This window comes from Lagopus leucura, unplaced genomic scaffold (genome assembly GCF_019238085.1).
Source record: "Lagopus leucura isolate 7727_CA_CO unplaced genomic scaffold, USGS_WTPT01 Super-Scaffold_73, whole genome shotgun sequence".
Taxonomy (NCBI): Eukaryota; Metazoa; Chordata; class Aves; order Galliformes; family Phasianidae; genus Lagopus; species Lagopus leucura.
The window spans coordinates 69,064,751-69,089,405 of NW_024962252.1; the positions used below are offsets into that span (position 1 = coordinate 69,064,751).

The window sequence follows — 24,655 nt, forward strand, 5'->3', positions numbered from 1 at the left end:
GTGCGTTCTGTTGCTTTCGCATGGCGCTGGGGGCACGGGGAAGCCGCGGTGGCGGCGGAACGGGCGGAGGGAGGGGAGCGCCCGCCGGGCCGCTGTGCCCCGCGTCGCCACGGCGACGGCTCGGGGCCCGGCCATGGCGGAGGAGGGGAGCCGTGAGGGTAAGGCCGGCAGGTCCTCCATGCGGGGCCACGCGCCCGAGGCGGACGGGGCCTCCCCGGAGGCGTGCTGCTGCCTGCGAGACTCAGCGGGCCTGGGCGCGGGGAGCGAGGGGCCCAGAGTTGGGTGACGGCGTGGGGCGGTGCCAGCTGCTAGCCCTCCGCCAAGGAAAAGTGATCCGTGCCGCTGGGGGCACCGGGGCTTATTTTTAGAGGCGGGCATGTTGTGCTTCGGGAAGAGCTGCCAGAAAGTGTGATTTAAAGGCGAAAGGTAATTCCTGCCGCACTGGTGTCCGAGTGTCGTTTCCAGAAGGTTGCACTTTGTGTGCAGCTCGCCACAGTGTCGCTTCTGAATGCCGTCTTTTGTGTAAATAAACACATGGACGTGGTAGTGCCTTGGAGATTGCGAACACTGTAAGAGAAATAGTGTAAAGAATAGATTGTTTCGTATTAATGAGTAAAAGTGGGATTTTCTGTGGAAAAGTATAAATAGCTGTTGTGGGTAACGCTGAGTGAGGAGTTTGATTTTGGTGGTATTGTAAGAGTCGTTTGGATGCATTGCATACAATCAGAGGTAGGACCAATGGCACAGCAGTGAGGTCTGCTCTGACCATCTGTTTTTCATTTCTGTTTAGTCTTGAAAAGATGTGTTCCTTCATCATTCCATTTTTGCCACAGAAACAGGCACTGTGCTGGCAGAGGAAGCTGGAGATGAAAGGATAAGGGTTTGGAAATCTGAACCTTTGGAGAATCACAGAATCACAGAATTGTAGGGGTTGGAAGGGACCTCCAGAGATCATCGAGTCCAACCCCCCTGCCAAAGCAGCTTCCCTATACCAGGTCACACAGGTAGGCGTCCAGGCGGGTCTTGAACATCTCCAGAGAAGGAGACTCCACAAACCTCCCTGGGCAGCCTGTTCCAGTGCTCCGTCACCTCACTGTAAAGAAGTTCTTGCGCACATTTGAGAAGAGGCAGTCTGGTGTATTGGGAAGCTCTGGCTCCATATATATTTTGGGCAGCCACTCTTATGGTATTGAGTTTTTGCACCAATTTGTTAATCCGTTGGCAGAAACTATTGGAGAAGGAAGCTTTGGTAGTAGTGATGGATTTTGTTGTTTTTTTGATTGCTTGATTAATAGCTTCTAATGCATTTTTTTAGTTCTAATTAATTTTAAAAAAAGTGGAAGCACTGTATTCCCAAAGACACACCCTTTTGTTGATTGTTTTTTAACTACTATGGGTATTTTATCATCCTGTAAAGAACTGTTCCCAGGAGACGACCGCATGTTATCTTCTAGGGGAAAACTGTGCTGTCAAGAATTCCATTCTTGGCCCTTCCTGTCAGATTGCAGGAAGGTGGCAAGCTGGGCTTTGGTTTCCTGTCTGTAGAAAGAAGACAACGACTTGTATCTCATGGATAGTGCAAAGGCAAGGCATCTAGCTTCCCTTTGGTCACTCATGAGAACATGCTCTTACTGAGCAGATGAGTTGCTTATTGCCTCATAGAGTGTTTCATCACTGAGGCAAACTAATAGTGTCTCACTGAAGTGCAAAAGCATCCCATAAGAGAAGGTGGCTTATCTCCATGTTGGAGTTGCTCTTAGACCTCCTGCAGATAGCTGTTTGGGAGTTAATTAAAATTCCCGAATCCTGGATTCCTGCAGCAATTATGCTTTTGACAAGCATTCTACATAAACACAAACTGCAGCTTTTACTTTATTGTGTCTCAAACAGAAGAAAAGCGTTAGTTGCACTGTCAAATAATTAGTCTTTAGGGTATTCCCCTTGGTTCTTGGTAGTACTGTAGTTCCACCTGCTTTTGTGGTAAAAGTTTCCCTTAGGTCCTATTATTTTCAAGTTTGTCTTCTTCAAAGTTAAAATGCTTACTTTAATGTTTAGCAGATATACTGGATGTACACAAGAAAAAACAGTGCAAGGCCAAGGCCTGCAGCCTTTTTTGCATGACACTGCTAACTTGTTACCCTCTAGCATACATAATTGTGAATAAAATCTTGCATGTGTGTGTGTTAATATCATGCCCACAGTATATGGAGCTGTATGTTTTGTGCATGAATTTATATTCCTAGATTTGTGCTTTCAATGTTGTTTAATGTTTTTTTTTTTTTTCTTTATGCCCATCTCATTACATTAGACTGCTGCATCTTTCTCTTTTGCATGTTCGTCCATATCTTTCTTTCCATTATTCTGTTTCTCTCCCCTTTTTTGCTACTTAATTCAATCTGTCTGTTCTCCAGTTTGTTCTCAGGTACTTTCTTTATAATTTGACAGAACGTGTCAGATTTTCTAAGTTTTCATATCTCTGATCTCAATGCTGATGTTACTAGAACCTGAAAGTAAAGTGTCAGACCAGTAGTGCCTGAAGTAAAACTAGATGGAAGACAAGACATATTTTTCTCCAGTTGGGATTTAAGAAATTACATGGAAGTACATAAAAGAGAGAACGTTCAGTGTGGCTTTATCATTATGGTAATGTTGTGTATGTGATCAGTGTGAGAGTTTTACACACACCATATTCTTTGTGCTAGTTAGCACAAAGCATATTAGCATATTTAAAATGCAATTAATAAGTCAATAATTTGAATCCAAAAGGAAGTAGATTAAATTAAAATCTAAAAATTAAAAGTAAATTAAAAGTAAATTAAATTCTGAGCTCTTGTTGCACACCCGTATGGAACTGAACAACTGATTCTGGGTAGCAAAGGTCTTCTAGAAACATACCTGATTCTGATGTGAAGACTTAAGGACATGGACAATAGCCTTTCTCTGATGATGATTTTCTCTAGTAAATAGTAGTGGTTCTGGGGTTCAATTTACTGCTGCAATATGTAATTAGTCCTCACAGATCCTTTTCCCAACTTGTGAGAAACTCACATTGAGGTTGTTAGTGAAGATGGGAAAGAGTTTTTACCTCTGTTTTATAGCCTTATGTAAATGTAGTACCAATGGTTGAGCCGTACACACACCTGCTCTTTAGCTGACCTGCTTTGCTACCTGGCGTGCTGGTGAAAGTAGAGATGCACTGCAGTTTACTTCTGTTAAGAAGAGGCTGCACACCCCATTTAACTGTTGCCTCCTGTGAAAAAGTGGAGTTGCCACTGCTTCATTTGCCCCTCTGAGTCTTCCTACATCTGTGAGTGGGATCTAAATGTTCTTCACATTGCCTTGGTCTGCTTTGAGTCTGTATTCATTACAGAAATTAAAAGTGCTCTGTTGCTGTTCGCTGTATTTTGAGTTGTGAGTCCAACATTAGCGAGCCTGGTGGCTGCCATGAGTGCTGTAGGCATTTGTAACCATTAATTGTGCTCACAGCTCACTTAACAGGCAGGAGAGTTTCAAACCTAATGCAGCAAAGTGCTTAAGCTGTGTACGGCTTTGGAGAATCCCATTGAAGGTGATAATATGATGCATATGATGTGAAGTACACGAGTCCATTTAAATATTTTGCTGTACTAAGGATTTTAAATTGGTTTTGGGGGGGTTTTCAGGGGTTAAGCGTCAGCATGCAAAGTACAAAAGCTGTAGACTAAACACTTGCGATAAACCTTCAGGCTAACGTATTTCATCGGGTGAGTTATCTCTAATTGTAAAAGAAGCAGTGTTTCTTTTGAGGAAAAAAATACAACATTAGCATACGTTGTTAAAACAAATAGCTTTCATAGGGCTCAAGCAAGGACTATTTCAGCTGTAGAAGAAAACCTGAATATATGAGATCCCTTAAAAAATCAGTGTGTAGTCTTACCACCTGAGGATTTAGAGATAAATACTACTTCCTCTTGTTGACATCGCTGTGAGAAATTGTTTGAGGAGGAAAGTTGATATCTTTTATTAGGTCGTAATGCGGTTTTACATGCGCCTTGACATCACTTTGAGTTATGTTTTAATATTTGTACTTGAGACTGAGACAAAGAATAAATTGTGCCCATCTTTTATAGATCAGCACAGGCTGTAGACATCTGATCCTCTTGGCTATAGTCCTGCACTAGAAGTTATCTCAAATGCATGTAGAAGAGGTAGTTGCAGATTGGCAGATTTCTTGTTTCCATGGCACATAAAATAGCAGAAGTTATTCAGTGTGGCTGTAATTCTAACTGACTTACCGAGTACAAAATTAACTGGTTTGCAGAAAGGGTTTAAACTTTTTTTTGTCTTTTAAACAATGCTAACCAGCAGATACGCAGCACTGACAGGGAGCTGGAGAACACCCACGAATTCTCTCTAGCAGCAGTTAACATGTTATTAAGAATTTCCATGTCTGCATACTAATTATTCTGAGATCTGAGGATTTATTTCTTTATTTTCAAGCAACCTTAATTTGTGTGAGCAGATACTGCTTTGTTGCTATTTATGGTGGGATTTGGCAGGGTGAGGGTAAGGGGCAGTAGCTGTGGCTACCGTGTGAGCCTGCAGGGACCTGCTGCGGTGTGAAAGGCAGGGGTTTCCCAAAACCAAACCTGGCCAGCAAGGGTTTTGAGGGTGCACTGTGTGTTGGTCCCATGGGATGTTTTTATAAATGACCTTTAACTGTGAATGTCAATCTTTAAAATTAAATACAGATTTCAGCTCTTTGGAAATATGAAATATTTCCTGCCCGATGTTACATAGGTGTGGGTGCTGTGCAGAAGTTGTGCAGATGTGAGATTGGATAGAATTTCCTCTAGTTCAGCCTGCTGCTGCATACAGCCATCACTTTCAAAAACTTACCAGATTTGAAGTTTTTTGAAGAAGTTCCATATTCAATATGGTAAGGATTTTTGTGCTGCTGGTTTAACTTGGCAAGAGGTTCTGGACCTGGACCTTGTTTACTGGTGGTTAGGTTACAATGAGACGTGAGTTGTGAAATTTCTCCATGAGCAGCATATGTTCTTTTTTCTGCCTCAAATGGTTATAGAAATGTCTTATACCATATTGACAATAAATGTAAATGTCTTAAATTTGTCAGCTAAAATACTGTTCAAATTTCAACTATGATCCTTATGCAAACAAAAAGATAATTGGAAGTTCGTATGCATTCATAATGTGTAAAGAAATGGGTTTAGCCCTACATGTGATGCTTTCAAGACAGCTCCTTAAGAAGCACGTAGCTGCAACTAATCCCTTGCTGTTTTATTTCTCTTTGAAGCTGCTTTGGTTGGTCCAAGTCCTCAGGCCAGAGCAGTGCAGATAGGATGGCAACCAGTACAGAGGCTGTATTTTTGTAAGCCCATTTAAGACCCTTTCAGGCAACTTGTGATATGTTATATAGTGGCAGCGTGTATTAGAAGTCATACTGAAAAGCTCTCCTTCTCCCACAATATTCTAGACAATTATATGTCTTTCAAATGAAGGAAGTTTAACTGCTGTATTCTAGCTACTGCTAGAGTTAAACTTCACGCTACTTTATGTTTGTAATAAATAACTTCTAAGAGCTTTAATATCCACTTTATGCTGATCTCTGATTGATGACTTCATCACCCAGTGGCAGTTTACTGAGCATAGCACATTTATGAGATGCTCTGTGCTGACACATGTTCAGGCAGGTGAACGTGTGTGCTGTTGGTGACAGGTCAGTGTGCCCTACCAGGGCCATCATCCCCAGTGCTCAGCAGCACAACCCGTGTCTCAGGGTGCACCACAGCACACTGCCTTTTGGGCAGCTTGGGGGAGTGCGTAAGGCTGGGAGTGCTGGAGTTGTCCCTTGTGGCTATGTAAAGTCCAGGAGGAATGGAGGCTCTGCCTTCAGAGGGCACACATTACAACAGCACAGGCTGCTTTCTGGCCCTGTGGCAGACTGTGTTGACTCTTACCTTTCAGCAGCAGCTGAAGGTATAACACAACTCCCAGCGTTGCCAGAAGAGCTATATATCCTTGCAGGGCAGTTTGCCACTCGTGATGAAAGAGAATATAAGTACGAGCTAGACATAACTCTTTCATTAGCTCCCAGGTGTAACTGGGATGAAAGATATGGAACAAATTGCAGCAGTGGAGATTAGAGTTTTTGCCAGCTCTGAGCTGCAATAGGAGTATTGCCTGGTACAACTGCCAGAGTTGGGAATTTAGGGATGCACAGGACACCGCTAATGGAGATTTATGCTGAGCTTATCTCTGCCTGATGAAAAGGGAGACCGCACGAAGCTGGTATTGACTTCAAAGAAAGTATAGCAATTATTTTTTGCAGGCTAACAAACCTCAAGTGCTGTCATTTTTTTCAGTTCTGTCTAGGAAGGATAACGTTAAGACTTTCCTCAAGAGAAGTAGAAGATAGTAATTGTATATTACCTGTGAATCACTTATACAGGAGGCAGTCCACATCTATGCAAAGGTCTTTTTTGCTCTCTTTCAATGTCAGCAAGCTATTTCCACATATTCTGCTCAGCAGACAATGAAGATTTTCATATTAAAAGAGAAACATTTGCCCCAGTCGTTATTCAGGTCACTGTGGCAAAGTGTGTCATTTCATTGCCCTCATTGCCGCTTGTATACAGTGACAGGTATTTGGCAACTCGTCTGCAGACACCAGATAGCAGAGGGAATGTTTTACTCCTAGAGCTAGACCTGTGCAAATGGTTAGGATGAGCAGTATACTCAGAGCTTGCATTTTTGGCTCACAGAGTGCTTGCCTTCATGAAGACAAACTCAACTACCACTTGAGTAGCTGCAGAATAGATGATGAGCCTGGCTGGCTGAAAAACCAGATCAGAACTGAGACCTGTTAGGTTTAATTTGTACATGTGTTTCTCCTTGAGAATTCTTATTGGTGCTGTTTCCAAAATAATAATGTGCAGCTGTTGTGAACATCCAGCTGAGGTTTGGGAGCAGAAGGTAGCAAACAAGGCCGACTGCTGGAGGAGACAGGTGAGGCCAAATTCTGGGAACTATAGCTGAATATTTCATGCTATGTTCTGATAGCCATTCTAAAAATGCCGCAGCTGCTCCTGACATAAACCACTTGACAGCTTATCCAATGAAAATGCGTGTCATTATGATCCAGGACTTAGAAACCTTTTGTGTGATGTAAGGTCACTGTAAGTGTCTCACTTCAGAGTTTGGCAAACTGTCTCGCTCAACCCTTCTCTTCAAGAAATGCAGAAAGACAAAGTAGTGATGGGGTGATACAGTTTTAACACATGACAGAATATGAGGAAGAAAAAGAAAGTGGCTTTTTTGTAAAGGCTGCAACAACAAATACGCAAAGTGTGTGTATGGGAACTGCTGAATCATGGCCTGAACCTCTGATGGATCACCTGAGGCGAGCCATGAGTCAGCCACGGAGCACAGGTGAAGGCAATTCACCTGTGCTGCTGGAAGGGGTGGAGCCTGGCTGCACCTCTCCTAGACCCATTGAAGAGCTGACTGCCAGCAGGGAAGGATCTCTTCTGGAGATCTACTCTGCTGGAGTTTCGTAAGTGAGCCCAGGATATGGGTAAGTGTCCTGTCTTTTCTGCTTTGGTGTAATAACTATATAGCCAAGATAACTATGTAGCCAAGCTCTCTGGTATACCTTGTAACTGTAACATCTGTACATTCATTGATTGTACAGTGTGCAAGAACTGACTTGTGTGAAAGCTGGAGAAACCAGCTTGTTTAAGGTCATGATAGGTGCTGTTGTGTTTTGAAAGTTGCTCAGGCATTTCTGGTGTACGTAATGAGGACTCCAGATTCTTTGAAACTCTAAGAGAATATTGCTACTTTCTGTCTAGAGGTTTGGACATACGTGGGACATATCCATCATGTGTTTCTTTTTGTTCCCAATACTGTGCTTTATTCAGAAGACAAGGCAGTAAGCTCTGTGTTACTGCTCGCAGCCCTCAACTCCTTAAATCGGGGTCAATGATGGGTTAAGATAGAAGGAGTAAGGTGCTTATGGAGGCCAGGTCAGAGCATTAGCTCTCACTATTGACCATTTCAGAGTCCAGAGGGCTTAGTGCTAAGATGATAAAAATCTGTAAGCTGTAGCTCCAGGGAAAGGAGCCAGGCAGAGTGCTACTCTACACACCTGACTGCAGCATCCCAGAAGCCAGTGAGATAGCAGGAGATGACAGAGGCAGCCAGGGCTTTGGTGAGGTGGAGCTGTGCACAGTCTGCAGAGCAGCAGCCTCACAGCAATAGACTGGACCATGGAGGGGGCTGGGGGCTGATTGTTCACTTGCTTGTGCACTTTCCTGCTGTTTAGAGGTAGTGGTCCTGCTGCACAGTATCATCCTGACTGGTCAAAGCAGGAAGCAGAGAACCTGCCTCCTGTGCTGTATATGGGGGGATCCAGCTTGCATGATTATTTCTGAAGGGAAGATCTGCTGCCTAGTAACACCAGTGTGGCAGAGGCTGTCTCCACTGGGCCATTTTCCTAGCGGGTATAAAAGGAAGGCTGTAGTATAGGTTACAAATTACTCACTAGAAAATGCCTGAATCTCTAGCAGTTTTAACCTGGATTAGTTGGTCTTGTGGTTTTCTTCTTTTCTGGACGTACTGCTCGGTACAGAACACTTTATCAGCAGGAGGATCCAGTGCAGTAGCAAGTCCTGGCTCCAGTCTGCACACCTGCATTTCTATGGCTCACACTTGTTGCTCTTGGCTGGATTCTGCTATGGGTTGCTATCAGGGTTCTCCCTAGATGAGGAATGCCTTCTTTCTTCCAGAGTCTGTCTTGCATTAAATTGCTTTGGGTGGGAATGTGGTATGCTGTACTTCCCAACATGCGGCCCTGTCATACAAACCAGCCTCTGCATCTCCTTTTCTCCTCTATAGATGCAGTCACAAATTTGTTTTGTAAAGTGAAAGTGGAGAGGGTTGTTCCCACAGAATCATTCAACAAAAATATATATATATATATATATAGGTGTATAAAAACTAATCACTCATCAAACTTCAGCAGGTGCTTCAGATTTGAGAAAATTGAACTCCAGCTGAATATGATTAGGTGATACTCCATGATCATTTCCCAGGATTATAGGCTTCTCTGCTGATGCTTATGAAGATTGGTGCTTCAATATATATAGATATCTATGTAGATATAACATAGGTGCACAGATTGCATACAGTAAAAGCATCAGGGTGTATTTTTGGTGCATTTCCTGAGTTACATGAAGTGTTTTTTGTGTGCATTGATATATGCCTGTATTCACCACTCAGACTAACTGCCTACCAGGGAGCGGCGTTTTCTCTGGTGTACCACAGAACTTTGGCGTCATTCCTCTGTATGTCCCAGAGCTAGCTTGTCATCAGCAATCAGCTGCTCAGGAGCTGCTTTGAACAGCAGGAAGGAAAGATTTTCTTGCCTATAGTGAAAGGGAGAAACTAATCACCTTCTTAGTGCAAAATGAGTCTAATCGTGAAGGGCTGCATCTCAGTGGGATGTAATTTTTACTTCTTTGTGAATGCTTGAAAGTGACTTCTACAGAAACCAGTTAAACTCCTTTCTTCTTCTAAGAGAAAGGCTAAAACTCAGTTTGCCTACAGATTATTTGATGATAACATCTAGAACAGAGAGCGTTATGCCTTTTCTAACTCTGCAGACTGTAGCTTGGACCCCTAATAGGACTGTACCACTGCAAAGACTTCAGTTCAATCATTTCATATTTCACAAGCTTACAGCTTAATCATATTGTTCTTTCCTTTTCTGATATCTGCTATATTTGTGTTTTGCATACTATTGGATGTTCAGAGTGGAGAAGACAATATTTTTCTTGTCCCATTATTTCTAGAGCTTAACATAAAATTAATGCTTCAGCATACTGAGTTGACTGTACTTTACACTTCCTCTGGAATTGAGGTCACTAGACAAAATCTAATGCATGCGTTTTCTTCCAATGAGCAGAAAGGTTTTGCCAATAAGTCAGATTCAAAAGGCTTCAAGACTTTCTCTGTGTTCCTTTCCGTTAGTAATTTCTTTAAAACTGAATAAGTTAAATACTGTAAGGCTGTCATCTTTGGAGTGGGGAGAGCTTTCTGCATTGCTTTTAAGTCAGGTTCCTGAACAAACTTCACAAGGGCAATCCAAACATTCGTGGTGAAATAATTTAAGGAGTGGTATACTTTGCTTTAGAGTTAGGAAAGAGAAATAGTAGTATGACAACACCTTGCTATCACATCACCAAGAATGAATCTTAGGAAACTAGGCTGTCTTTCCCTTCTTGCTCTGAAAACAAAATATCTTAATAAAAGTGACGTGCTTAGTTCGGAGTCTGAGATTTCACCGGTGCTTAGTATTACAACTGCTCTTTAGTATCTTTAGGTAGTGATTCAGTAAACAGTTGCTTAAAAGCCTGATTAGATCTTGTAAGAGCTAATTGACAACCTCCTGTGAGCTGCGATTGTGAAGCTGCTTTTTCTTGCCACACATTTGAGGAAGTAAATGTTATAAATGTCTTTTAATTAGAACTACAGCCATATATAGAGAGATTTATATATATAATTTTTGTGCTCTAATTTCACTAATAATTCTGTTGTGATGTACTTTTGTAGAGTTCAAATGAAAGAATGGCTGCAAACATCAAAGACCAGTTGTTTTTGCCTTTTAGTTCATTTCTTTCATTCATTTGCCTTGCACACCTACCTAATAAATTGGGAATTGCTGTTGAGGGGAACGTGGTACAGGCTTCACATCTTTGTGAACAGCACCACTCTCCTGTTCCATTGGAGAACTTTTACTGCTTCTAGACACGTTTATAGGATTTTAACTCCATATTAAAGCTGTTGATTGTCAGAGGAGTAAGAACTTCATTAGTTATTTCTGCTTGTTGGCCAAACCCTTTTCTAGAGCATGCAGTTCAGATCTTAAGCAGAGCCTTCACACTTTTTTTGGTACCTTGTTCATCTCCAGCTGGCTCAGATATTCCCAATAGCCCAACCACCTTCTCATCTCTCTTGTTTGCTTGGCATTGCGTGGTGAGAGAGTACTGCTTGTAGTTGTGGGGGTGATGGGGAGAGCTGGAATTTGTAAAGGTTAGTTGTAGGGGTCTTACAGAAAAATGTTGGAGTGGTCTTAGCAGGGTGATTATAAATCCTATAGCTTGGATCCATAAGCAGGAGGAGGAGGTTTGTTGAAGTTGAATGGATATGGCAGGGGGTATCTCATTCTGAATATTTCAGCCTATGGGACCAAAGTGACTTCCTATCTTTTTGGTTGAAATAATGGCAGGTAGGATAGATATTAAATGATACTAGAATAGCCAGGGCTTCTAAGTGTAGTCACTGATAGGATTCAGTACTTTCTGCTGGTGAGCCATGATAAGTGGATGGAGAGATCTACAAAAGAGCTGTTGATAAGAATCTGTTCTACTGAAAATAGAACAAGATGTAAATGACTCCAGATCTGGCTATCACTGGATATAAGCTGTATCTCTTGTCCTTTTGGACTGACCCATTCAGAGGCAGCCCCATGTGAGAAAAGATTCACCAGAGGTCCCCAGAGACCTCAGGGTTTCAGTACACCTGCTTTTAACCATAATGCGGTACTACAAAGAGAGGATTAAGTAATTAATGAGATGCCTACATGCATGTAGGAATTTAAATATAAAATTGACTGTATTTATTAAAGTATACCTGGACTAATGTTTATGAAGACTGTTTCAGGTGTGTTGAGCAGTAACATCAAATAATAAAATGAAGTCCATGGATGTGTCCATCAATAAAACCTTAATCTTAGTCTTTACATAGCTTTAAAAGAGTTTCAGGGTATCATATTGTGTAAATGAGTTAATAAGGCTGCCTTGGAACTAAATCTTTTCTGGTAGGCAGCAAATACTGCTCTCTAGCATTTTAAGTGGCTGTTTAAGGTTGTATTCTTTTGATGCTGCTTTTTTCTGCATATAATTTCTCTTCCGTGAAAGGACTTTTTGAACTAACAGAGCAATTGGCCCCAGGGAAGAAAAGGAAGCTCATATGGTTAAATGAATGGTAGCATCTCGCAAATTGTATTAATTGGAAATAGCTTTTTTAAAATGCTCATTGCTTAAAAGTCTAGCAGAATCACATCTATTTAATTGCTTCTGTTCCATACAAAGACTGAAGCTGCGGTCTGTGAAGAAGAAATGTCACAGCTGGGACAGGCGTGCTGCTTATGGGCTGTCTTCAGATGAGCATCAAGTGCTGGTGAACAGTCTGGATAACCTGAAGAGGAAATAATTGTTCTGAAGGAACCAGAAGACTTAAGGCTGATTCCCTGCCAGTCTTACTTAACTAGCAGTGCCTAGAGCTGTATCTAGTTCCTGCTAGAACTGGGAAAAGTAGAAAAGGGTAGTATGGTGAAGGAAACTGATACTGAATACCATTTTCAGTTAATGCTTCTAAAGGACGGCTTTCAAGACGTTTATTCTCATACCTCATGTGATAGAGAAATAAATGCAAAAAAAAACCAAAACAACTGACAAGAATTTGAATGAGTTTATCAGCATTAAAAAGTGGAATGTTATCCCTGTGTTTTTTTTTTTTTTTTTTTTGCAGATTGTGTGGTAGCTGAAATTGAGAGAAAGATTACAGAAGCTTTTGAGGCATTTGATCACGAAGGAAGTGAAACTGTGGATGTCAGGTTTGTAAATATCTTCACATAGAGATATTACAGGCTGTAGTACAGAGATAAGTAACTCTCCCAACTTGCATCTGCCTTACCAGAAAATGTAATTTAAACAGTCCTTTTGACACTGATCAGACAAGTATTTCTTTGTTGGTTTAATAAACATTTTGCATTGTTCAGTGGTTGGAGGTTGAGACTCCCTTAAGAAAGGGGTGCAAGACTGGTGGGGCCAAGAAGCAAGAAGAGGGTGAATCCAGTTAGGAAGTCTAAGGCTAGCAGTTACTGCTAGCAAATCTCTGCTCTAATAGCTCATTTGGCTCTATGTCCTGGGTACTGAATGGATACCTTCACTTTCAAAATAATGTCAGCACATCAAGGAGTGTCCCTGCTGGTCTCTGCCATGATTACATGCTCTCAGTAGGTCATCCCTACTTCAGTGCAGTGCACACATCCCTCCTTCTCTGGGGTACTGCGACATGTGGCTATTGCTCTCATGAGGAAGTGTTTTAGGAAGCTCACGTGTAGGTGTATTATATAACCATACAATAACAGTATGTAACAATGAACATAAGGATGAACACAGTTGTACTAAGAGTCCATGTAGTCAAGTATCTTCATCTGAGCTAGTAGTTAGTTGGGGAAGGAATAAGGAATTGAGCAAATACACAGTATTTCTTCTTTACTGTATATGTGTCACGTGGATTTGAGTGACTCCTGATGTTGTACTTTATGTTAGATAGTGAATCATTGTTCTCTATTTATCTTCTGAACACCGTTGATGATTTCATAGCTCTCTATCAAATCCCTCCTCCATCATTGAAGTTCGATGCTGGAGAGTCTAGATATGTTTAATTTTTAATAAGAAACTGTTCCATTACTCTAGTCATTCATTTTTGTGATGCTTCTTAAAGGGCTGTCTCTTTTTTTGGCATGACCAGAACTGGGGAACTGGGATGGCCAAGAGAGTCAGGAACTGTACCTGCTAAGGCCTGCAGTGTTGTGGAAATAGAAACAAAATACACATTTCAGGGAGTAAAAAGGTCATGGACTGTTAGACTCATCAAGGCATAACAGGATACACAATACATAGCTAATGGATGTCAAATTTAAAAGTTCTCAATGTTAATAGTGATATATTTCAAGTTTGAATATTTGACAATGCTACTTCAATTTCATTTTAACATAAATATTCATAACATGTAACAACATTACTTTTGTCATAAAAAATTAAACATGCTTATGTCTCCTTGAATTTTTACAAGCTGTTGTCATTGAAGATTACCAAAGGAATTCTGCATATTTCAAACTACTGTTTTCACAAGAATTTCACCAGATCTTTTAATTATAATTCGATTAGTTAAACTCTACAAAGGAGGTGCAGAGCTGATGAAATTTTTTTGTCACTAGACAGGATGTGTGAGGAACTCACATGTGAAATGACTTTTCAGTTTTAGTTGGTAGGGGAATTTCAGGACAAGTCTCCACATTTGGTTCAATTCTGTTCCATCCTCCCTCAAGTTTTTTTTTTTTTTTTAAAGATTATTTCCTTAAACCTATTGGTTTATCTCCATCCTCAAGGAGGTGCTCATTGCTGGAGCTGCTCTGGTGTCCCGTCAGCTGCCTGCTCCTGGCTGGATTGGTGGCACCAAGGAACCCCTGACCCTCACTGTACCATGTCATACTTGTTTATTTGTTTGTAATTTACATCTGCAGTCTTGTCTGCATAGGTGTAAAGTTTCTACGCTCTGCAGTGGCTATAGAGCTTGAGAAAAGTGTTACAACAATTAAATGATTCAAATATAATTTTCTTTTTAATGTTTTCATTCAGCCAGTAAGTTGTAACATGTGAAAAGGGACATTCAAAGTCTATGTAACACTGTAAATGTACTATTTCACAACTAATTTTAATCAAAGAACAGTTATGACAGTGAAAAACAACTTATTACCTTGTTTATTGCCTTATGTTTTTATTGCAGGGCTGTGTCACAGTAGTGTGACTATTAATGTCTGATTATCTTATATCAGAAGGTGGCAGCACAGCACAATTCTTAGCCTTGATTGTAGAAGTATGAGTGTTATTTCCTGAGATATTAGGTATATGTGAAGAATATGCAAAGCTACACTGCTTTGACAGAATAACACGAGTGCTGGGTAACTCGTAATGCAAATACAAGAATTAGTAAGTAATCAAGCTTGAGGAGGATAGTGTTTCATTTCTGCTTAGAATATATCCTATGTCAGTGGCATCTGTGATTTTGCAAATGTTGCCACTGAGAGTATGACATCTAAGATGAAAACCATGACACAAAATTGTCATTGTGTCTGATCTACAAAACCTATATGAACATAAGCTAATTTGAACTGTATTTTTGTATGTTGGGAACTACACAGCAGAAACTGAAGCTGCTGAACTAAATGACAGTCAGGAGGAAACTAGAATTATCTATCTGTGCAGCAGGAACGCAGCAGGAACACAGCGGGAACACAAGGTCACCTCACTTTTGTAATTGTCTTCTGAAGTTAGAATTTGTATCTTTATAGCATTTAATTAAACCTATGTTTTTGTGACCTTTCATCTCAATAGACTTCAAAGTGTTTTAACTATGCGAATGTAGGCTTTATTGCAGTTAAGCCTAATAATTACAGGAGATCAATTGAAAATTATCTTGCACACAGTAATGAACACAAGAGTAATAAGGAATTTTTGGGGAAACTGACAGGTATAATTATACCCTTCCAAAAGCTGCAAGATATGTAACACCTGTAAAAGTAGGCATTGCTTTCTGAGGCATTATCTTAAAAGTCATATAGGTGTGCTTATGCATGCAGGTTACTCATACATGCATGCTCCTGTATGCTCGTTCTGAACTGATAGCTATATTTGCCACAGCCACTCTTGTTTTGCAGAATCACTGACACAGATGTTTTACTTTCTTTCAGAGAGATTGGTTCAATTGTCAGGTCACTTGGTTGCTTCCCGACTGAGGCGGAGCTACATGAACTGCTTGCAAAGGTAAAGGATTTACATATTTTCTTTTATCTTGTCTTGAACTTGCACAAGTTTGACCCTTCTGCCTTGCTGTATGGAGAGCTGAGTTCTTTTCCACAGGTGAGAAGAGAAATTGCCATATGTCATGGAAGTGAACTAGGCAGTCTCTCAGGTTGCTGTGAAACAAACCTTTATGCTGTTGAGAGAACAACACTGATGGCTTAAATTGGGGATTTTGACTGTCATTTACTACAGAAGGCCACTGTGACACTGAGCCATGGTGGAGGGCTGTCTGTAGAAAATGGAGGGATAGAATGTTTTTGGCTGTTGAAAAAGATTGCCTTAAACTGCAATTAGATTGGATATCCAAACCCTAACTATCTACCTGCTCTGGACATGCCATAGACAAATTCTGGATGACTAAATAATAAAAATTATTCTTGAACAGGTATTAAAATTATACATAAAAATCCAAAAATATGCAGAGAAAAGACATGGCAGTTTGTCTCCAACAGATTCTGTTACCACTGCATCTTATAGCCAGCCTGCTCAATTTTCAGTCCTGAGGCCTATCCCAGTCTTGAGATTTCTCAGTTAGGTAGTCTTTTCTTTCTTGATTACTTAAGTCTGCAAGTCAGAATTCAAACATAAAGACTCTCAGAGGTCCTCCTGATGATGTGGAGAGATAAGGAACTTCTGCTGTCTTTCTCTACAGTTTTTCACCTGTGCTGCAATTTTTATCTCCTCAACATATGCTTTCCATATGTAATGGAAAGGCTGGAGTTATGGTGCCATGGCAGGGTGGGGTTAATGCATGGGGCGAAGTAGTGGGGAAAAAGAATTTGCATAGTTTTTGAAAAGTAGTATACCTTAAAGAGTGGGCAGTTCTGGAGCTGAGAAGTGGGAGAGGAATCTTTTCTTTTTTTTTTCCATGTATACACTAGTGTCATGGTTTAACCCATCAGGCAGCTAAGCACCACACAACTGTCCAGTGGGATGTGGGAGAGAATAATAAAAAAGTAGAACTTGTGGGTTGAGATTAAAAACTAATACAGAAAAAGAAGGGAAAAATAATAATGATGATGATAATAACTATCAATATTTACTAAACAGGTAATGCACAGTCAGTTGCTCACCACTAACCGACTGATGCCCAGCCAGTCCCCAGCTAGACTCTGCTCCTCTGGCCAACTTCCCCACTTTTATTGTTCAGCATGATATCATATGATATGGAATATCCCTTTGGCCAGTTTAGGTCTGCTGTCCTTATTCTGTCCCTTCACAGCTCCTTGTACATCCAAAGCCCTATCATTGAAGAAGCTGCAACATACTTGGCTATGTGCAGTACTGCTCAGCAGCAAGTGCAACATTGGTGTGTTATCAACTTTCTTTTTCTCCTAAAGACAAAACGTGGCATCAAATTCACTCTAGTCCAGGTAAAACCAGGACAGTCAGGGTGCTGAGAGTCTCTCTCTTTTCTTTGTATGATTATGTGCCTGTCTCTCATCAGTACTTGCTCCATCTCTTGTAGATCAGAATTTAACGAGAGAAACCTTGTGCAAAGTCTTAGGTCTAGCAGTGCTAACTGCTTCAGATGATGAAGTGCAAGTAACAATTGTAGGGGAAAGATCTTTTAATGTGATGCTGCATTCTGTCTGCTGTCATTCTCTACTGTCAGTAGTAGATTATTCTAGCTTCCACTGACAAACAAGATAAAATGGAAAGATTATGATGCTTAGTAAAGATATTTTTTACTGTCCAACAGATTTTTTTGATTACAGTAAATAGGCAATATAATTGACTCACGATACAGATTTAAGAAGGAGATGCTTTGACATAGAATTACAGAATCTTAGCTTTAGAGCTGAAGGGAACCTTTGGTCATCTAGTCCAACTCTTCTGCAGTGAACATCTCCCCTCCAGACCAGAGGAACCTGGACAGTTAAAGTCCTGCCTCTTCCTACCAACTTTTTTCCCCCCTCTGTTTTTAGCATAATTGAAAATTTGAGATAAGTAATGTAACAAAGTACAGTGTAATGCAGCTATGAGATGGGAAGTTCTGTGATTCTGTGATTGCATCTCAAGAATTGTAGGGGTTGGAAGGGACTTCCAGAGATCGAGTCCAACCCCCCTGCCAAAGCAGGTCTTGACCTATACCAGGTCGCACAGGTAGGCATCCAGGCAGGTCTTGAACATCTCCAGAGAAGGAGACTCCGCCACCTCCCTGGGCAGCCTGTTCCAGTGCTCCGTCACCTCACTGTAAAGAAGTTCCTGCGCACATTTGTGACATATGATATATGCAATTTGTTTGTTTGTATGAGTAGGGAATTAAGGTTTTCAAGTGTTCATAAATGAAACCCTGATATAGGTTCAGTACCAGAAGAAGACTGCCTTGTGGAATCCTCAGTGTATTATGCTAATCACTAATATCAAGTTATCTAAATTTATGTGAGGTACAATAAGGTACAATTACCATTGACTACGGTAATACCACTTAATCTAGATAAAGTAAAAATTTTTTCTGGTGGTCAGTTTCTCATCAAACTATTTCTCCAATATTTTTGCCCTTTTTAAGCTGCGGATTATTTCTGTTTTTCACTACCTCTCTGCAACTCCTGAAAGGAGGTTGTATTCAGATGGGTGTCAGCCTCTTCTCCCAGGTAACAGCAATAGGAGGAGAGTGATTGGCCTCATGCTGTGCCAGAGGAGGTTCAGGTTGGATATTAAGAAGAATTTTTTTTTCTCAGAAAGTCTGATGAGGAATTGGAACAATTTGCCCAGGGAGGTGGTGGAGATATGAAACAGAATGAATGCTACAGTACATCTGTTATAGGAGCTGTGGATGTAACCAAAGAAGGGAACAGAGCAACATCCATGGAGCTTGAACAAGTACTGTTATTTTAACAGCCACTGGGGGGGGAGAGGGGAAGTAAATCTAGGTACTTATAGACTTGGGTAAAATTCATACATTCAGTTTACTCTCACATCTACTTAATATTAGAAATAGGATTAATTTTAGCAGTTGAGGACTTTGCTAGGCCTGTACAGCCACTGGAATGGCAGCTATTCTAGAAGGTCAGAGGGAGTTGAGGTTTCTTACTACCTCAAAGGGCTAGGTCTGTTGTCAGGAAGTTCTTCATAAACTGCATTCTGGATGCAAAGTACAAACAGCACACCAAAAAGAGTCAAATCTGGATGACATTTGTCATATGTTATATATAGCTATTATATTTCATTTTTGATCTGGGAACTGTTGAACTAATACAAGTTGAAGCACAGATGTTCCCTAAAACATTCTGTGTACAGATAGCTCTCAAAGTTGTGATGCAGATCTACATTTAAGCAACTTAATGATTTAGACAACACCCTACTCTCTGACCCAGCTCCCAGGAGGAAGGTTTATAGCATTAGATCTCCCTGGCCCAGTTAGACATTTCAAATCAGTGCCTATTTGAGTCTTCTTTCAACCTGAGCTGTGTCTGTAAAGAGCCTGGCAGGATGTGACTGTGAGACTACAATTCAAGCATCCAGTTTCAACACAGAAGCAAACTGGCTCCATTAAGAGCTCTGTTTGGAGATAAAACTTTGAACTTTTAGGGAGAAGATGCATTCAAGTTGTAGGGAGCAGTCTTTTACCATGTAATGCCATCAGAATGCTACTAGAAGTCCATGATGTTTTGGGACTAATCTGTTAATTTATTTGAGAGGCAAAGGGAAGCTTTTCTTCTAGGCGACTGTGAGACACGCTCCCCCCCGCCTCAGGATGTGATGCAGCAGGACCTCCCCAGCTCTATGATTGATGTGTGGCACATGCTTTAGGGGTGTAGACGAAGCACATAAGGTATATAAGCTAGGGTTCACGTGTAATAAATGCCATTTTGCTGTCCATCATATTGGTGTATACGTGCAGTTATTTGGTCCTGACCTGGTTAGGGTTAGTAGCATAGGAGGCAATGCAACAATGCAGTAATTTATGGACTGACTTATGACTGTTTCAGACTGCCCTGACTCCATCTGTCTGCTTCTCTGGACCTTCTCTTTGTGACTCTCTGGCTACAAAACTTATGGAGGCAATAAATTCCATCCTTGAGATGTACTAGACAGGGTCTTTGTCCAAATTGGCACATTTAATGTGCTCAGAAATATCCTTGGGAACTGGAGCCAGCTGGCACAGAGCAGCCCATATTTATGATAGTAAATGTTTTATGCTAGGTGGCTGTTCTAAATGGCTGCTGGGGAGAAGTGCCCACAGACCCAATGCCCAAACTGGACCTGGTAGCTGTTGGGCAAAAGTTTTTGATGGCATAGGCCAAAACCACGCTGGGGAATGTGGTGACAGTGTGCTGTGACGGATGATCATGTTGCACATCCTGGGGATGCTCCAGGTCATACCTGCCTTCACTAATATAATTGTGGTCTGAATTTTAAAACCACTGTTGAGTTTTTGTGGGAGATCAGTTAGGTGTCCAGTTCTGCTGCATAAATGGCTTCTAAGCACAAGAGGGCAATATTGAGTTGTTGAAAGTTTCTGAAGTAGCAGGCATATGTTTTGTCTGGGAGATTATTTCTTCCTTGAATTCTATTTGAGCAGAAGTATTTCAGGCATATGTTATGGTGCCATGTGACATTAACTTCACACATAAACTTCATATAAATACTCAAAAGTCTAAATCTGTAATTATTGCAGGGCTCACCTGACCTCAATTTTCTGATTGTTCTATTAGTTTGCTAATGATTCATATAACCTACCATGCTGAAGTCTTATTTTTAGGTAGAAGAAGAACCACCAACTGGATATGTTCATCTAGAAAAATTTCTTCCAGTGATGACAAAAGTATTACTGGACAGAAGGTAATGTAAACTGGGTCTTTAGTTTACTTCATGGTTGATTCTGAATGAATTTATCTGCAGTAATTTTATTTAACTCGAAGGAATACAGATTTTTTTTTTTTAAATTGTTAGGTAGTGAGACTTCTAGTTCATAATTATATGTCTACATAAAATTATGTTATTATTTGTACCAATAGTACATCAGCTTATAATAATTGTGGTAACATCTAGCTATTGTATTTTTAACGTGAATCAGAATTACTTTGCTGTTTCAACTCTGAAAATATTTTATATACAAATAAGGTCACAGCCATTACTTTATCTGAGTTACAGTTGCTTGAGAAGCATGGTCTGTAAAAGTGTATTTTTAATAAGTTGTATAAATCAGCTTCACGTTCATGTCTCAAAGTGACTGCCAGGTACTGTTGAATATACACAACCAGCACTCTGCTGATCTAAAATATTTGCTGATCTACAAGTCTGGAAAAAGAGTGCTGTTCATTATTGAAAGGTACATACAAATGTTTGGATGTACGCAGGAACTTGTGCTATTTTGATATTTTGCACAAAAAGTAGTCTTAACTATAGGGAGTTTATCTCTTTAAAGGCAGTAACCAGGGGTTTAGTCTTGCCCAAAACTCAGAAGCTATTTCGTACATGGAGCTCTTTTGGTGTTCTACACATGAAATAGCTATGGGATTTCCCTCAAATGTCTCACAGCATCCTGCAGTATGGGGCACTCCCTGAGGCTGTGTTGAGTCCTTGTGCCTGTGCCTGGACAGGGACCAATCAATGATGTTTGGTTCCAGCACGCTGGCACGAGTGCGTTGCCTTCCCAGTCTTCTGCACTTCTGCACCTTTGCCTTCTCTGGCCTTCATGGCCTGTTTCTGGGTTAACACTGATGTTCAACCCTTCACAAAGCGATGCCTTGCTGCCCCAGGCTCTCTCCTCCTCCACCCCATTGACACAAACACACACACAAGAACACACATTTTTCCAGGCTAGCTCAGGCTTGTCGAGACTCACGTTTATCTTCTAATGCCGTGTCTATAGTTCACTTTATCCAAGGGCACTTGAGATCTGAATCATAAAGAACAATTTGGTTTTTAGATAGTAAAAGAGTGAAGTGAGTCTGGATGAAACAACCAAGCATTTTAAAATGAAAGCTGTGAAATCAGGTGCACTATCGGCACACACATACACCCAGTGCTGTGCTCTGTGGAACTGTTGCCTGTTGTCAGCTCAATAGACTGTCAAAGTCCCACTAGGTGATCTGTTGCTTAGCTACCAGCCTACCTGGACAAAACTTTGTTTTCTTGGTTTGGCAATTTTCTGTTCCCTGCATTTGCTATGTGGAGTGATTCAGCAACTATTGATTCCTAGTAACTCACTCAGCCTGCTCAGGCATGCAAAAGCAACTCATTTGGCTTCTTAGCACAAAGAGAATGAAACAGGAATACAATGAAGGACACGGGGTGAAGATATGGAAAGTTCCATAAAGTCAAACTGGACTTAAATGTTTAAGAGACAAACTAGGAAATAGGTTTTTCCTTTCTACTACTCATATTTTATTATTTCAGAATGGTACAGCAGCCTTACAAACTTAACTCTTCTCTGATTCAATGGTTTCAGCTACAGGCCTATTCCAGAAGATGTTCTTCTACATGCGTTTGAGGTCTGTAACTAAATATTCAGGTACCTAATTGCTGGGGGAAAAAGTAGCTGATGTAGTATGATGAAAACACAACAGTTTATCCCTTTTATTTAAAGGCTTTAGATGAGAATAAAAGTGGATACATTACTAAAGAGGATCTGGTGAAACATATGACTGAAGAAGGTAATATGATTTTTATAATATCACTGTTTATGTAAATAAACATTACATGTGTATATGGCACCTTGCAGTCCTAATTCTTGAAGCTGAAACTTGCAGGAATAGGTACACCATCTTCAGGCAATCCTGTTGCCTTCATGAGTGTGTATAGAGTGGAACATTTCCCTGGTGAATAATGCAGGGAATTAACATGTATCTGCCTTTTTGCAGATATTATAAGATCTTAAAGAGTCATAATCTAGTCTTGTGAATATTTTGTGATTCCGTGCACATTTTTGTGCTTCCTAAGGATGTGACTTCTTTTTTTTCCTCCCTCTAAAACCTCAGTTTAGATTTTGAAACGTTTCAGGCAATTCCAGTACTCATTCATTCCTGCATTATCTTGATCTTATTCTAGTGCCCTTTGCAAACAAAGATCCAAAGACCAGATTTAAGTTGCATATCATGTAATTTTCAATATCCCTTGAAGAGCCTGCTTTTCTTGCATGGCTGAGTCATGCCTGCCTGCCTCAAGTACAAAATGACAAGCATGCCTTGTGCAAGACTGGGTGTTCTGGAGCTTGTGAATTAAATGTGAATCAAAAGATCCAAGCCCTCTGTCTTCTTTTTTAAACTAGCTGGCTTGGCATGCAGGACTTCTGCATTTGCAGAAGTGAAGGAACTGGATTCTTTTTTCTGCACATAAACACGGAAAAAATATCCTTGCGGGAGAGAAATGGTGATTTGTAAGCCCTGAAAAGAATAATTACCAAGACAAAGTGTTACTTTCCTTTCTTTTTCAGGTGAACCGTTTACTGAGGAAGAAATGGAAGAGATGCTCTCCAGTGCTCTAGATCCAGAAACAAATGCAGTTCATTACAGAGACTACATTTCAATGATGATAGTAGATGAAACTGATCATCTTCCACAGTAGACTCTGAGGTGCCTTTTGGTAACAGCAATGCAGCTTAGCAGTTGGTTGAAATTCTGAGTATAACAAAACACAGTGTGTGACCTTGTGCTTATAATTAAATTCAAATCTGTGTAGTTATATTTCCTTAGATTCTGTCTATATATTTAAATCTATTCACACTTGGAAAAGGAGTTCTTGACAGAAATAGTATGTAAGATCTGGAAAAGAAATTATGGAATTTGGTTTGAAAAACAACAGGAAAAATAATGGAGTCCAGAAATGACTTTACAATTGCTGCTGCAAAAGTTATGGAAAAGTGAGACTGGGAAAACGGACGATAAGTAGGTGAGTATTTTAATACAACTTGAATAGTGAGGGCATGCTACTATGATAAAGCTTTTGTATTTAAATGCAATCCCTGTTTGTGTTTTAACAAATGACGCATTGATTGCTACATTTGAAATGATATTACAGGTGAATTAAATTTTCTGCAGTTTGTAGGTCTTACCAAATGCACTTGCGTTTTGTTCACCATAGGCAATTAAACTGGACCAGTTAGTCCCATTGTGTGTTACTTATCCACTGGCATACAGTGCTTCTATTTTAAACATGTAGTTAACCCTCAAACCATCACTAGATCACACTTTCAAACAAAATAATACTTGAGGACATTTCTGTTACTATATGCAACAAACAGACCTGTTTCACAATCAATTTGAAAATCAGGAGCTTGAATTGTTAAAAATTTAGGAACATAGGACTGGAATTTAATTTTCATAAATGGATGAAGAATCATCATTTGAAAGATGTTAGTGTAGAATACTTTTTCTCCAGTGCTTTTCCTGGAAGATGGCTGCAGACCTCACTGCTGCTCTTTAGCATTTTCTTGATTGTTACTGTACTGTTGTCCTTTAACATGACTTTCACTTCTTTCCCCTTGAGTTCCTTCTGTGTACTTTGTGTTCTAACAACTGATGAGCATTTGCTGCAGAAGTTCTTAGCTTGTTGGAGAAGATCTGTGGTCTGGTCCCCTAGGGCAGCATCTTGTGCTTTGTGCTCCACACCTTCTGCCCCATTTCTGTTCTTCTAATTTGTCATGTTTATCACTCCTGCATATACTCTGTATCCCAATTCTGTGTCATCAGACTTCATCAGCTGATAAAAACTGGGGGAAACTGACACACAGACAAACATCTTCTCCCCTTTATATTCTTCTTGTGGCAGAGCTGAGATCTCTAACACAGCTGGCATGAATACAAGTTTCATTCATATTCTGCAGTCTGGGAGCCACTGTCAGCCTCATCTTAGATGTCAGCAGAAAGATGCTCGTTTCAGGATTTCAGGAAATGATTTTGTAGCTCACAGTGCTGCAGAGAGCACAATTTGTGTATGGTGGTGCTACCCCAGAGGCCACCTCAACTACAGCTGCATCAAATCAGAATGCC

The 24,655-nt window shown here is 40.5% G+C and overlaps 1 protein-coding gene across 2 annotated transcripts; it reads left to right on the top strand.

The window, feature by feature from the left end:
- Nucleotides 1–90: 90 nt before the first annotated feature.
- EFCAB2 (EF-hand calcium binding domain 2) lies at nt 91–23,350 on the top strand. Of its 2 annotated transcripts, none has more exons than XM_042885374.1 (7): nt 91–158; nt 12,595–12,679; nt 15,605–15,677; nt 20,425–20,504; nt 22,117–22,159; nt 22,255–22,321; nt 23,101–23,350. In XM_042885374.1, exons 1-7 carry the CDS (start codon nt 134–136, stop codon nt 23,229–23,231), a joined length of 504 nt encoding a protein of 167 aa, XP_042741308.1. In that variant the 5' UTR covers nt 91–133; the 3' UTR covers nt 23,232–23,350. The 2 variants fall into 2 exon arrangements, with proteins under 2 accessions (XP_042741308.1, XP_042741315.1); XM_042885381.1 differs by lacking the exon at nt 91–158 and adding an exon at nt 7,536–7,576.
- The last annotated feature ends 1,305 nt before the right edge of the window (nt 23,351–24,655 follow it).

Coding starts and splice junctions, on each gene's coding strand:
- EFCAB2 (XM_042885374.1), top strand. CDS start 134: ATGGCGGAGGAGGGGAGCCGTGAGG. Junction 12,680..15,604: donor AGTGAAACTGTGGATGTCAG/GTTTGTAAATAT, acceptor ACTTTCTTTCAG/AGAGATTGGTTCAATTGTCA. Junction 22,160..22,254: donor TTCTTCTACATGCGTTTGAG/GTCTGTAACTAA, acceptor TTTTATTTAAAG/GCTTTAGATGAGAATAAAAG.